The sequence below is a fragment of the Epinephelus lanceolatus genome, chromosome 18 (assembly GCF_041903045.1).
Source record: "Epinephelus lanceolatus isolate andai-2023 chromosome 18, ASM4190304v1, whole genome shotgun sequence".
NCBI lineage: Eukaryota > Metazoa > Chordata > Actinopteri > Perciformes > Serranidae > Epinephelus > Epinephelus lanceolatus.
Window position 1 is genome coordinate 8,900,588 of NC_135751.1, and position 12,514 is coordinate 8,913,101.

Sequence of the window (12,514 nt, forward strand, 5' to 3'; positions counted from 1 at the left end):
CATTGCTGCTGCAGCGCTGCCTGCCAGCCCTATCTTTCTACTCTACACTGAGTCTGACTCATATAAAAGCCACAAGTAAAGCCTTGTACAAAACCTTGAACAATATTGCCCCAACGTTTACTTCAACATTAGCCTTGGACCAAGACGTTCATTGCATGAACGTCTTGAAAACGAACCCCATTTTTTGTTTGGGGGGTCCCGGTCTAGACCAATTCACGTCTCCATAAACGTTCAAATCAAACATGTAATGTACTTACCTCTTAGTAGTAGTAGTAGTAGTAAGAGGCTCTAGCCTTGGACCAAGACTTACTACCAATGTGCAATACACCTCCCAACCGCTACTGAGGTGCTGTGGCGCAGTAGAAAACCGGTGCACTCATTCATTGCAGGACAAAGAAGGGGTGAAGAAAATTTCAAGACATCCCGAGATAAAACGCATGTTTATTGAACAATAACGGATATACAAACACACGGCAACCCCCGTACACCTTCCTAACATCTGTGCCTATGAGGTGAGTACATTACATGTTTGATTTGAACGTTTATGGAGACGTGAATCGGTCTAGACCGGGAACCCCCAAACAAAAAACGGGGTTCGTTCAAGACGTTCATGCAATGAACGTCTTGGTCCAAGGCTACTTCAACATAAAACGTTACTTTTTGACCACTACTTTTTGGGGGTTTTTACTATTTCAAATAGGTGAAATCTTATTGTATGGCAGAGCTGCACCTAGTTGTATTCGACTGCCATGGGAGTGTAAGCTCCGCACTGGAGACACAGTTTCTGCCTGCCCTGCATACACACACAGCAACTGGGCTAACTGTTCACACGGCTAATGTTACCTAACTGGTTTAACAACAGAGTTGAGCCATTTGGTGTTGAGGTGAATCCGTTGGGATTATTTAATGGCTCTGTGTTGAATGTAGTTGTCCACCTCTACCTCTGGGTCACTAGCTTGATGAGGGATGCTCATCTTTTGGGAGCAACATCATGGCATTGCCCTGATAGCGTTGTATGACTTCAGCAGACTCCACTGTCTTGTCATCTCCCCCCATAGCACCAGTATTGTATAAAGGAGCGGAGACATGAGCCACTGTCTGTTCTAAAAGTCTGAAAGTCAACTTGACAAGCAGGTGGGAGCAGTTGGGAGTGCATAGAGAGGGTCAAAAGGGAGGGTGTTTGTAACAGCCCCATGCTTGCTGGACCACATTTGTGCACACATAGTGAGGATGGCTTTTAGCTCATGCATAATGTTGTATGCACCGCTATCACATGCACATGCCTGGTTTGTATGTGTGCAGGTTTTGAGACTGATTAAATTCCATAATAATACTGCTTCCTCTGAGATTAACAAGGAAAAGAGCTGGATTATTCATGAATGTGATGAGTGCAGAAATAAGTATCAGCAGGACGTTTTCATGCCTAAATAAATATGTGTTTTCCACTAAAATCTAACAATTTGTGCTCTGCAGGATTTCCGTCAACATATTAGATGAACACTGAATATTAAGTAACACTGAACATGAGAAGGTTTTTCTTTATCTGCAGCCGTTTGTCTTCATGTCTCTGTGGGACAAAAGAAGCTGAAAATAACCTCGAAACACTTCCATCGATCACACAGTTACACAACAGAGACGACTACACCGTGTGATGGACACAAACAACCACACTGTGCTTCACAAACGTATATTTATATCTGAACGTGAACGAGTTGAACATGAACAAGACACTTTGTGTTCCTTTTATCACATGAGTTTGTTGGTACTTCAAACACCTGACAGGTGGAAGCAGAAATTAATCTGATCTTTTTACAGTTTTCACTATACTGTGAAATGTGCAGAGAGTTGGTGACCATGTCTGTAGAGGAATAGTCTTCATATTAAATTATGTTTTGACCAATTTTTAGACACTGCAGTAGGTTATGTACCTACTGGACCCTCTGATAGGTGGTATGCTTTTCTGACATTATGTGCTGATTATTACATTATCAGCTTTTATTACACTATGCTCAGTTATTATCTCCGCCAGGCACATCTGCTTGTATTAGAATATTTTTTTAATAAAATATTTAACATCATAACATCTCATATTTATATAAGGCAGACAGCATTAAATGAGAATCCACAATACAACATTATCATGATACTTAAGTAACGATACAATATTGTATATGTTGCGATATGCCGAGTATTGCGATAAAATATACTGCAATTTATTACCTTTTTTCAACTGTAAATTATGTGCCCAAAGGAAAACTTTGTCAACATCTGTTAAAACTAATAAAATATTTTAAATTTTTTCAGACTGTTCATCTCACTTCAGCCATTCTTTTGCAGCAGCAAAATGTATCTAGTAAAGTGAAAAAGCAATTGATTAAAGTATTGTAGTAGGCTACCTAAAGTGTAATTTGTAGCTGTAATTTTAATAATTTATATAACAAAAAATCGATACTTGGCACTGTGTGATGATACAATACTGCCACACAAAAATATTGTGATACTATGCTGTATAGATTTTTTTTCCCCACCCCTATTAAATGCAAATATATTTTTAAAATATTTACAATTTTTTTGTGAATGGGGCATTTTTTTAAATAATGCATTATTTTGCATGCCATTTAAAGTTGGTTTTATTTCAGAAAGCATGGTTTTTAATATATTCTACAATGCTTAATATTGAAATATTTAACATGTTTATATAATGTGGGCACAGCTTAAAGAAAAGGGGCTTTTTGTTTAAGGTTTTTTAAAAATATACAATTCTTTGTTTAATATTAGGATTTTTTTAAAACACACGTCATTTTAGATTGTTATTCCAGAATATTTTAAAAACGTACATTTTTCTCAATTGCTTAATACTTCATAATATTTATATAATCTAAGCACCACTTAAGGCTAAATGTTTTTTTCTGTTCATTTTTTTTAAATTAATTTCTTTTTATTTTTAAATAGCAGGACTGCTTAAATTCTTTTTCAAATGCTTTTTTTTTAAAAAAAAAAACTTTTTTCTTTTCTACCTTATTCTTCTAAATTTGTGTTTCTGAAAAAATACAAATGAAACGTGGACACAAACAAACCCTGCAGCAATCACTGCCACACACACACACACACACACACACACACACACACACAACCACACAGGCAAACATTCCTGCAGGAACAGATACGTACACGCATGCATGCACACCCACTTCAGCTGTAATAAGCAGGCTGCGTTTCTGAAAGAGGACGGCAGCGATTATGTAACCACACACACGTTTACACACAGAAACACACACACACACACACACACACACACACACACACACACACACACACACAAACACAGAAACACACACACACACATATACACACTGAGGCTGCAGGAACAGTCTGTATTTTATGAACTATGAACTTAACATCCTGCAGAAAACAGGCTCTATCTGGAGGATGATATTTTCTCACAGAAACCACGGAGCATCTCAACTCGAGCAGAGGCAGCGAGGACCAATCCTAAAATGTCAAATTTAATTTGTTCCCTCCGGTTCTTCCTGCAGCAGCTGCCTATTCTTTGCACGCGACACGTCTTTAGCTTGAAATATGAAATCTAGAGCTGCAGCTATTAACTATTTTCATTATCAATCTGTCTTTGGTCAATACAATGTCATAAAAATAGCAAAAAGAAATTTTAAGGTGGTGTCTTCAAATATCATGTATTGTTCAACCAACAGTCCAAAACAGAAAGAGATTCAGATTACTGAGATAGAAAACAGAAAATTCAGACACTGGAGAATTTTGGGACTTCTTTTGCTTAAAAAATGATGCCAGATTAATTTCCTTATCAACGGATCCTTTTAGCTCTTTTTGGCTTGTAGCTCTTTGACTTTTCACTAATAATGAAAAAGCAGCTCTGATTTTTAGCATTTTTAATAATTGACCGTCTGTTAGCTGTCATTTGGCCTCCACAATATGAGGAAAATCTGCATCAAGTCCCTACAGCAAAGCAATGTAGTATTACACAGTTCACAAGTGCACCTGAATGCACCATGAAGTCCCTGGTCCTGTGTGAGTGTCCAACTCCAACACAGACAGACAGCAGAGGACAGATGTAGCACAGCCATAAAAGACACCAAAACACAGTAGAAACATGGATGTATAATGAGACCTGGATACAGCTTTGGGGGCGGGGCCCCTTACATTCCTTTGAAAGTTGCTCAGTGTTGGACAAGGCCAAAAAAGTTTATGTGCAAAATCTGTCTGTGTATAAAATTACTCAGATCTTCCACATCATTGGGCCCATACAGCAGGCGCACTAGAGACTTCACTGGCCGAGCAGCTAACTTTTGGTTTAGTGCACCGCTAACTTGAATGGGGGTAAAATGATTTAATCGTGCAGCTCTTCTAGACTTAAAAAATGTTATCGGTCCGAATGGATCTGATAGTAAATAAATCATTTCACATGGGTTGTGACACTGATGATGTGGGGAGTGTATCCACTGATTTACAGGAATCTCTTTCATAATATACGTCCTATGAGAAAAAGTCTTTTATGGCCCCGTGGTATCATGTGACAGATCTGGAAGTTGCAGTTACACAGTTTGGCCACTATGTCAAGCAGAGTTTTTACTGCCTGTGGCTCAGGAGGTAGGCCAACCGAAGATCAGCGCTTCGAACCCCAGCTCCTCAAGTCCACATGCCGAAATATCCTTGAGCAACCCCAAATTGCTCCCGATGATGCTTCCATCGATGTTTGAGTGTCTTAAAAACTGAGTAGCAGGTGGCACCTTGTATGGTAGCCTCGGCCACCAGTGTATGAAAGTGTGTGTGAATAGGTGAATGTGACTTGTAGTGTAAAAAGCACTGAGTGGTCGGATGACTAGAAAGGCACTATATGAGTGCAGTCCATTTACCTGACTTGGTATAAACATTGACCCCCCCAGTGTGGCTGGTCACCAAACAGAAAATCCACTGCATTTTGCACTTGGTGGGCGTTGACTTCAGACCCTGACCGCAGGTTTAAATAAAGTTCTATCTCACATTCATCGCATCTCTGGCAGTCTGTTGATCGTGCATGTTCATCTCGCGATGACAATGAAAATGCAGTTTATTGCTCAGCACTAACAGCAGGTGTGTCAAATGGAGTTGTAGTCACTCAGATCCTCAGTATACAGAGATTCCATAACTAAAAACATGAGCTGAAATGTAAAGAATGTACTAAACTGTGCCTTTGCCTGCTCTAATGTTAGTTGTTCCTGTTCAGAGGGGTGTACCACAACGCAAGATTAAGCAAGGTTCGTTAAGTCTAAAGCCAGTAGTCACAAAGGAGTTCTCTTTTAAATCTCCATGTTAACTTATGCTGCACAACCTGGTCAGGATCAGTTTATGTTCAGATTTTTGGCTTGAAATCAGCTAAAAAGCAGCTTTCACTGATCACCTCCTGTGGAAATAACATTGCTCTATAGCAGGGATACTCAACTTCCTTTGCTTGGGGGACACTTTTGCAAAATGACAGGAGGCCAGTCGCAGCATCCCCATACATGTACAATGGGACGTTTCTAAGATTTTAGGACATTAGGGGCTTAGCTAGGACCTCTATCGGGGAGTGCAGGGAGATCCTCCACTGGCACTGGCACTGCTTTTTTATGCACTCTGGCACCTTATGGATACTAAAAGTACAAAAACAATTCCCAGTGTTAATCAATTTATTCTTATTGTGAATCATAAAATGGTTGGGGGGCCAAATTTGGCCCGCAGGCAGTAAGTTGAGTTACAGTCTCAATCTATGAGCAATACAGATTCTCAGCTAAAGGAATATGCTATAAATGCAAGCTTGTTGAGCTATAATGTTACATTAACAATACCACTGAACTAAGCTGTGCACGTCCAGTACAGCAAAATGTATGCATCATGTTACCAAGAACTTACATGCATTCAGTTGATGATGCAGAAAATCTGACCAAGAATATTGTTTTATTTTATTCACAAGGTTGTTTCTGCTCTCATTGAACTACCTAGCAGCCAGGAAACTCAGAGACCAATTGCATGTGTTAAATCATGTCACATGATGCTACTCAGCCATAGAATATCTGCATTGCACAATGCATTGTAACTCCAGCGAATGAGATACACACACAAAAAAGTAATTCTACATGGCTTGTTCTCTAAGGAGAGCAAGTAGACAGTTAAAAAAAATATTTTAATCAAAATGGACGGCCTCTAAGTTGTTCATTCTTCCCACAGCAGTTCAAAACCAGTATGTCTCCTCTTATGTTTTGAGACCGCGGCAATGCCAAAACAAGACCAGACACCGAGCATCTTTCCAGGAAACATAACCACTTACATCTCAAAATGAAATATTGAATATTAATTGTTCAATCAATCAGTCCCACCTGTTAAAAATTAACATCTCTCTGGCTACTTGGTCCTCATTTGCTGAAGTCCCTTTTAACGGCTGGTATTTTGTGGCTAACAGAACACAAATTAGAAAATTGATTTGTCTAATTGTATTTATCACAGAAAATATTCAATCAGTAACATTTATTTCACTCTGATTTGGCCGAAACCTTAAGTGATTTTCACGTCTCCATTATAGACAGTGTCAGACTGAAATGCAGTTTGTGTATAATGTTTAAATCTGCTGCATCAAATTTGAGAGGTGAAGAATGTGCAGCTGTCCCGTTAGAAATAAACGGTGGAAAAATAAATATACTAACTTGTTAATTTTATTGGAATTTTACTGCCATTACTCCTCTCTTGTCAGCAGCAGTGTTGCTTTTTGCTGTAATATTTTTTTCATATTCTTCATAGGCTGATGTGGGCGGCACGCAATTGGTCCATTTTGTGCAGTGGGAGAGTCAACGCCCCCTTTTATAGGAACGCACTGAGCCTGAGGATGTAAACCTGCTTAACAAGGACAGTGATAACCACCACTGTGGTACCTGTTATCTCTGACTGGGGTTTAGGTTTTGTTGAGCCAGCTAACACAAAGAAAGCCTGGATATGGAGTTTGGGAACAAACACAGCTTCAGCCAAACTGCATTAATAATTATAATCCATTTTATTGGATTATAATTATTTATACATTCATGTGTTCATCACTTTAATGTTGCAGCTGGTAAAGGTGGAGCTACTGTAAATTCATTTATATATTTTTTATCTATATTCTTTTTGTATTATTAATCTGAACCTGGAAAGTAACTAGAGTTTATAAATACATGTAGTGCAGCAAAGAGTAGAATATGTACCTCTGAGACGTAGTAAAGTACAAAGTAGCAGACAATGAAAACACTCAAGTAGGGTACAAATACCTATTAAAGTACAGTGCTTTAGTTTATTTCCATGACTGCTGAGGAGTATAGTCAGACAAGAACTGTATTGGGAGCAGCTTTATATAAAAATAATAAATTCCATCAGCTCTGTCACTCCTTTACGCAGAACATTATTTTGTCAAACTAGTCAGATATTTGCTGAAGTGAGCGCATACGTTGGTCACTAGCAGCAGATACACTTTTCATGTAGAAGTGATGAAGTAAAAGACAAAAGATCACACCAGAGTGCTTCATCAGGAGGATACTTAGTGAGCTTCACCTCCTCCAACAGCCAAGTTGGACGTCCTCAGAAATACAGTAAAAAAGGCTGCCGGTCTTACCTGTGCAGACTGCGGTGCGTTTTCCCGCCGCACTGTCCAGCACAGCGAGGGTCAGGTTGTCCGGTGTGTCAGGTGGAAGAGGCGTCCCCCCTCCTCCTCCAACGCCTACTCCTACTCCTCCCACGCTGGTTTCTGTGATCAGGCTGGCCTCAGAGCTCTGCTCGTCGCTGGACAGAGACGGGCTGCGGACGTCTCCTCCTCCAGAACCAGAACCGGAGCTGTTAGCGCTGTTGGGCACGGTGACCAGACCGGGCCCCGTGGCTGAGGGCCAGGAGGGGGGGTCCTCACTGTCAGGGCTGTGGAGGGATCAGAGGTTTAAAAGTTTGTATACAATTAATGTTTCATAAATGTTTTACTAACAAAATTATTAAAAGATGGAAAAAAATATCTAGATGTTTTCACACCTCCTAATCCACTTCCTGTTATCATGCTCATGAAAATTACAACTGCAATGTCTCAGACTTCTTAATTTTTCTTCCTCTGCATATTTTGGGGCATCTGACTGTCAGACAAAACAAGACCTTTGAAGAGATGACCTTCGACTTCAGGAAATTGTTTTGACATTTTATTGACCAACCGATTAATCAGTTGATCAAGAAAACTGCTGTAAGTTGCAGCCAAGTTTTGCTGATAATTTATGGGAAACTGTAGGAGCGTTTAGGGCCTAAATGTCAGAATATCTCAACCACTGCTGGAGCATTCTTTACAATCTGAGTTCCCAAACTTTATTATGGACATGCATTACTAAATAACTGGAGTACCTCCTTTAATACAAGGCCGAAAACAAAGTACAGCAAATTGGTTAAATCTGGACCACAAAACCAATAACTGCCCCACTTAGCTCAACACATGCTGTGTCTTAGAACAGTCTGCTAACATGGCTGCACAGACTGTTAGTTTGGTCGACTTGTTATTGAGCAGTGAGTTGCATCTTCAAAAGTACTTCATAATCTAAAAGATATCCTGTGGATTGATAAAATATTTTTGCAAAAGACAAAACCAACATTTAAATCCAGTATTTCTGAACACTTAATGTTCCAATGAAGAAGAAGAGCAGAATGGAGCATGTAGTCTTTGGACATATTGAATTAAAATGTTGGTTGATCAAAAATATGGAAATAAAAAATGCTGGATAACAAGTTAAAAATGTAACTTTCAATTTCACCCTTAAGTTTTTAGGTGCAGATCCAGGAGACCAAAACTATGTGATCAAAGATCATAACACCCTGTAGTAGCTTGAACACACCATCTTTACATTACCAGCAGAATCCAGGTCCCTGAGGTGCAGATTTCTAAATATGCATCTATGTGTAACTTAGATACAACAATCCGGGGGCCAACTGGGGCCCCCTGTGCTCATTTTTGACCCCAGGGCCCGTTCACGAGTTAATCCGGCCATGCCCGGTTAAAGACATGTATCTATGTTCTCCATCCTGTGTCACGTTTTCATTTAAGAGTGACTCCATCATTTAAAAAAGACCATTCACCTGAACACCTCCCGAGCCTGGCCGCTCTCCGGTGACGTCTCCCTGAAGAAGGGAACGACCCGGGACAGGCTGGCCCTCCTGCGGGACGCCCCCGTCCCCCCGCTGGCCTTGTCCGCCACCCCGCCAACAAAGCCCCCGGCCCGGGTCAGAGCCGTGGTCTGCTTCTTCAGGAACTTCTCGAGCGGTTTCATCCCCGCCGGCATGGTGGGACACTGGGTGGGGTGGAGAAGAGATGGGGGGTGGGGGGGGGGCAGGGATACACTGGTGGGTGGAGGTGGATGTTTTAAAGGATGGTGATGCAGAGAAACGGAGCAGAGGTGGGGGCTACATCATAAGCCCCCGCAGGTCGGGCTGTGCAGGTGTTAGCAGGTGTGAACGGACCCTCCAAGGCTCTGCACGGCTGCTCTGGAAGAACAAATCGATTTTTAACCCATTTACAGAGGTGGGGGAGAGTGTTGGTGGAGGTGGGCGGCGGAGTCCTGCTCCTCTATCCTGGATATCGCCGCACCGTGATATAAACCCCTTTTCGCCAAAGAAATTCTGGCAGAAACCTGCTCCGTGTGGCCGCAGCCCTCGGCCGCTCCTCCCTGGCTTCACCACGTCCTCCTCCCCCCGCTCCTCGCTCTCTGCAGCCGCCGCGTAAACACCGAGCGACGGTTCCGGGACCGAGTGCCCCAGTCCGTGGGTGGAAAACCCGAGAATATGAACACCACACAGAGCTGTTCCTCTCCGCCTCGTGCCTCTGCAGCTGTCCGGTGGCTCCTCCGTGAGGTGAACCGGAACACTGTGTGCGTGTTGTAGGCTACGAGCAGCAGCTGATATCACCGAGATAAACGGCGGATGACTGGTCGACGTTACAGGATTTTTTTTCTCTGCGTCCGCGGTTTTTCCTCCTCACACACCTGGAGGAATTAAACTCGCCCGGCCCGGTGCGTTTGGGTGTTGTAGGTTTTCTCAGCAGCGCTGGTGTTTTTACTGCAGAGGCTTCGGCAGTCCGCCTCACGGTCCCCTCTCAGCTCTCCAATACACCGCCAGGCTCTCTCTACCTCCCTCTCTCCTCCCTTTCTGCTAAATTAGTGGAATGAGAAGTGACTCGTAACATTCACACTCCCCCTTCCCTCCTCCCACCCCCCCTCTGATCTGCTGCAGTTGCGCGCTCCCGACACACCGACAGCACGGGCGCGCATGCACATTTACTTCCAGTGCTGTAAAATTGATGGAAATGAAAATATCCCTGACGACAAGCAGCAGTAATATTCATCAGTACATTTACTGTGATTCAGGTCTGAGACTAAAACACCGCGAGATCTCATTTATCACAGAAAAGATTGATTTCATCCAGCAGAGTATTTAGTTCCCTGATTTAGCCAGCTCTCAAGTAGGCTACTGCATTAGTTCAGTATTCAAATCTTGGTTAGGTAAAAGAACACACGTATTATAAACTAAATGTACTTGAAGTATAAAAAGTAATTATTATGTGAAAATCTGTGTGTGAGCACTTCTCCTTTTCCAACATAATCCATCCACCTGACAGGTGTGACATCATTACTACACAGGTGTGCCTCAGGATGGTCACAATAAAAGGCCACTCAAAACTGCATAACACAATGTCACAGATGTTTTTGAGGTAGCGTGCCATTGGCATGCTGATTGCAGGAATGTCTACCAGAACTGTTGCCCTTGAACTAAATGTTCATTTCACAACGATGTCTCCAATGTCGTTTCCATGAATTTGGCAGTACATCCAACCGGCCTCACAACCACAGACCATGTGTAACCACAACAACTCAGGACCTCTACAGCAGTGTCCTCACCTGATGTAATTATTGGTTTGCCCAACCAAAGAATATTTGCACAAACCATCATTGTCTGTCTCAGGGAAGCTCATCTGCATGCTCACTGTCCTCACCATGGTCTTGACCTGACAGCAGTTCATCATTATAACTGACTTGAGTGGGCAACTGTTCATCGCTGATGACATCTGGCACTTTGGAGAAAAGTTCTCTTCACAGATGAAGCCCAGTTTACACTGTACCCGTGGTGTGGGCTGGCATAAGCTTTGCACAAGTACAGGTGCATTTTTAACAGGGCATTTTGAATGCACAGAAATACTGTGACAAGATCCTGAGACCCACTGTCCCGCCATTCATCTGCCGCCATGACCGCAAGGTGTTGGGGCCCGAGCCTCTGTCTGAAGTAGCGTTTGGCATTGGAAACTGATCTGTTAATATCATTTAAAGTCCGGATTGCGTTTTTTCCTCCTGGTCCTGGTCAGTGTTTTAAAATTGAGTATCTGTAAACAAACATCAGTCCAGTGTAAGATTTTGTTAATTATTTCCTTCATATTACAGCAAACTGAGGCTCCAGTAACAATTATTTAGATACAGTCACATAAGTAAAACCATTGGAAATCTGACAGAAGAAAAGAAGCGGCAGTTCAAGATTCCTGAAATTAGTATACTTTTTAAATAAATGAGGACATTTTTCATATTGCCTTTATAAGTGCCCAAGAATAAGGGGAAGGTGGAGGCACATGAATCACAGGTACTTTCAGGGAGATTTTATGTTCTTAAAGTTTTCATCTGTTCTGTGGATTAATACATTTGTTATTTCATTTGTTTTCTTAATTTTATCTCTATGAAGCCACATTATTGAGTGGTTGTTTACCCCTATTTTTCTTGTGCTCAGGTTCACACAGAACTACATGAGCTGTAGTTGTATATTGACTGTTGTTTTGTATATGGAAATTTAAAATGAATAAGTCATTAAAAAAAAGAAAAAAACCTTTTTCTCTAAAATAAGAGACTTTTAAGTGAGGACGTTTTGAAATGTGGGGACATTTTCAGAAAGTATGGATGGTTTTGTAGTGAGGATAGTAATGAGAAATGGGGACATTTCAGAAAATGAGTAAAATTTCATTGGGTATGAACATTTTCAGAAAGTGGGGGCATTTTGGGGACTTGGATGCACTTTAGGAAGAAGAGGACTTCTTTAAAAAAATATACTTTTTAAAACAAGTAAGAACATCTTTGGAAAGTGAGGACATCTTGAAATATGGGGACATTTTTAGAAAGTATGGATAGTTTTAGAGAGTGTGAATATGAATACACAAAATTGGGACATTTCAGAAAATGAGTAAAATTTCATACGGTATTAAAGCAACACAATAGAGGATTGCACTTTTTACCTCACGGGGTCCCCCTACAGGCGAAAAGATGGTATTGTCTGTTACAACTGTCACAAAAATATTTGAAAATGCATTTGTTGCCAAGCCAACGATACCAGTGTACTTCCTGAAGCTGGCCGTGTAATGTGCAATCATCATATTTCAATCTGCTCTGTCCGCAGTCTCTCATTCACCGCTATTATGATTTACGATCGTGGTTGACACAAGCACATC

At 41.4% G+C, this 12,514-nt stretch overlaps 1 protein-coding gene across 1 annotated transcript in view; it reads right to left on the minus strand.

Moving 5' to 3' along the window:
* The window catches only part of rapgefl1 (Rap guanine nucleotide exchange factor (GEF)-like 1), a 48,314-nt gene extending 38,133 nt beyond the window's left edge, over positions 1 to 10,181 (minus strand). The window contains exons 1-2 of the mRNA XM_033645768.2: positions 9,115 to 10,181; positions 7,628 to 7,923 (exon numbers count right to left, since the gene is read on the minus strand). Coding sequence (XP_033501659.1) covers positions 7,628 to 7,923; positions 9,115 to 9,317 — 499 coding nt within the window. The 5' untranslated portion in view covers positions 9,318 to 10,181. The remainder of the gene's footprint in view (positions 1 to 7,627; positions 7,924 to 9,114) is intronic.
* Positions 10,182 to 12,514: the final 2,333 nt, after the last annotated feature.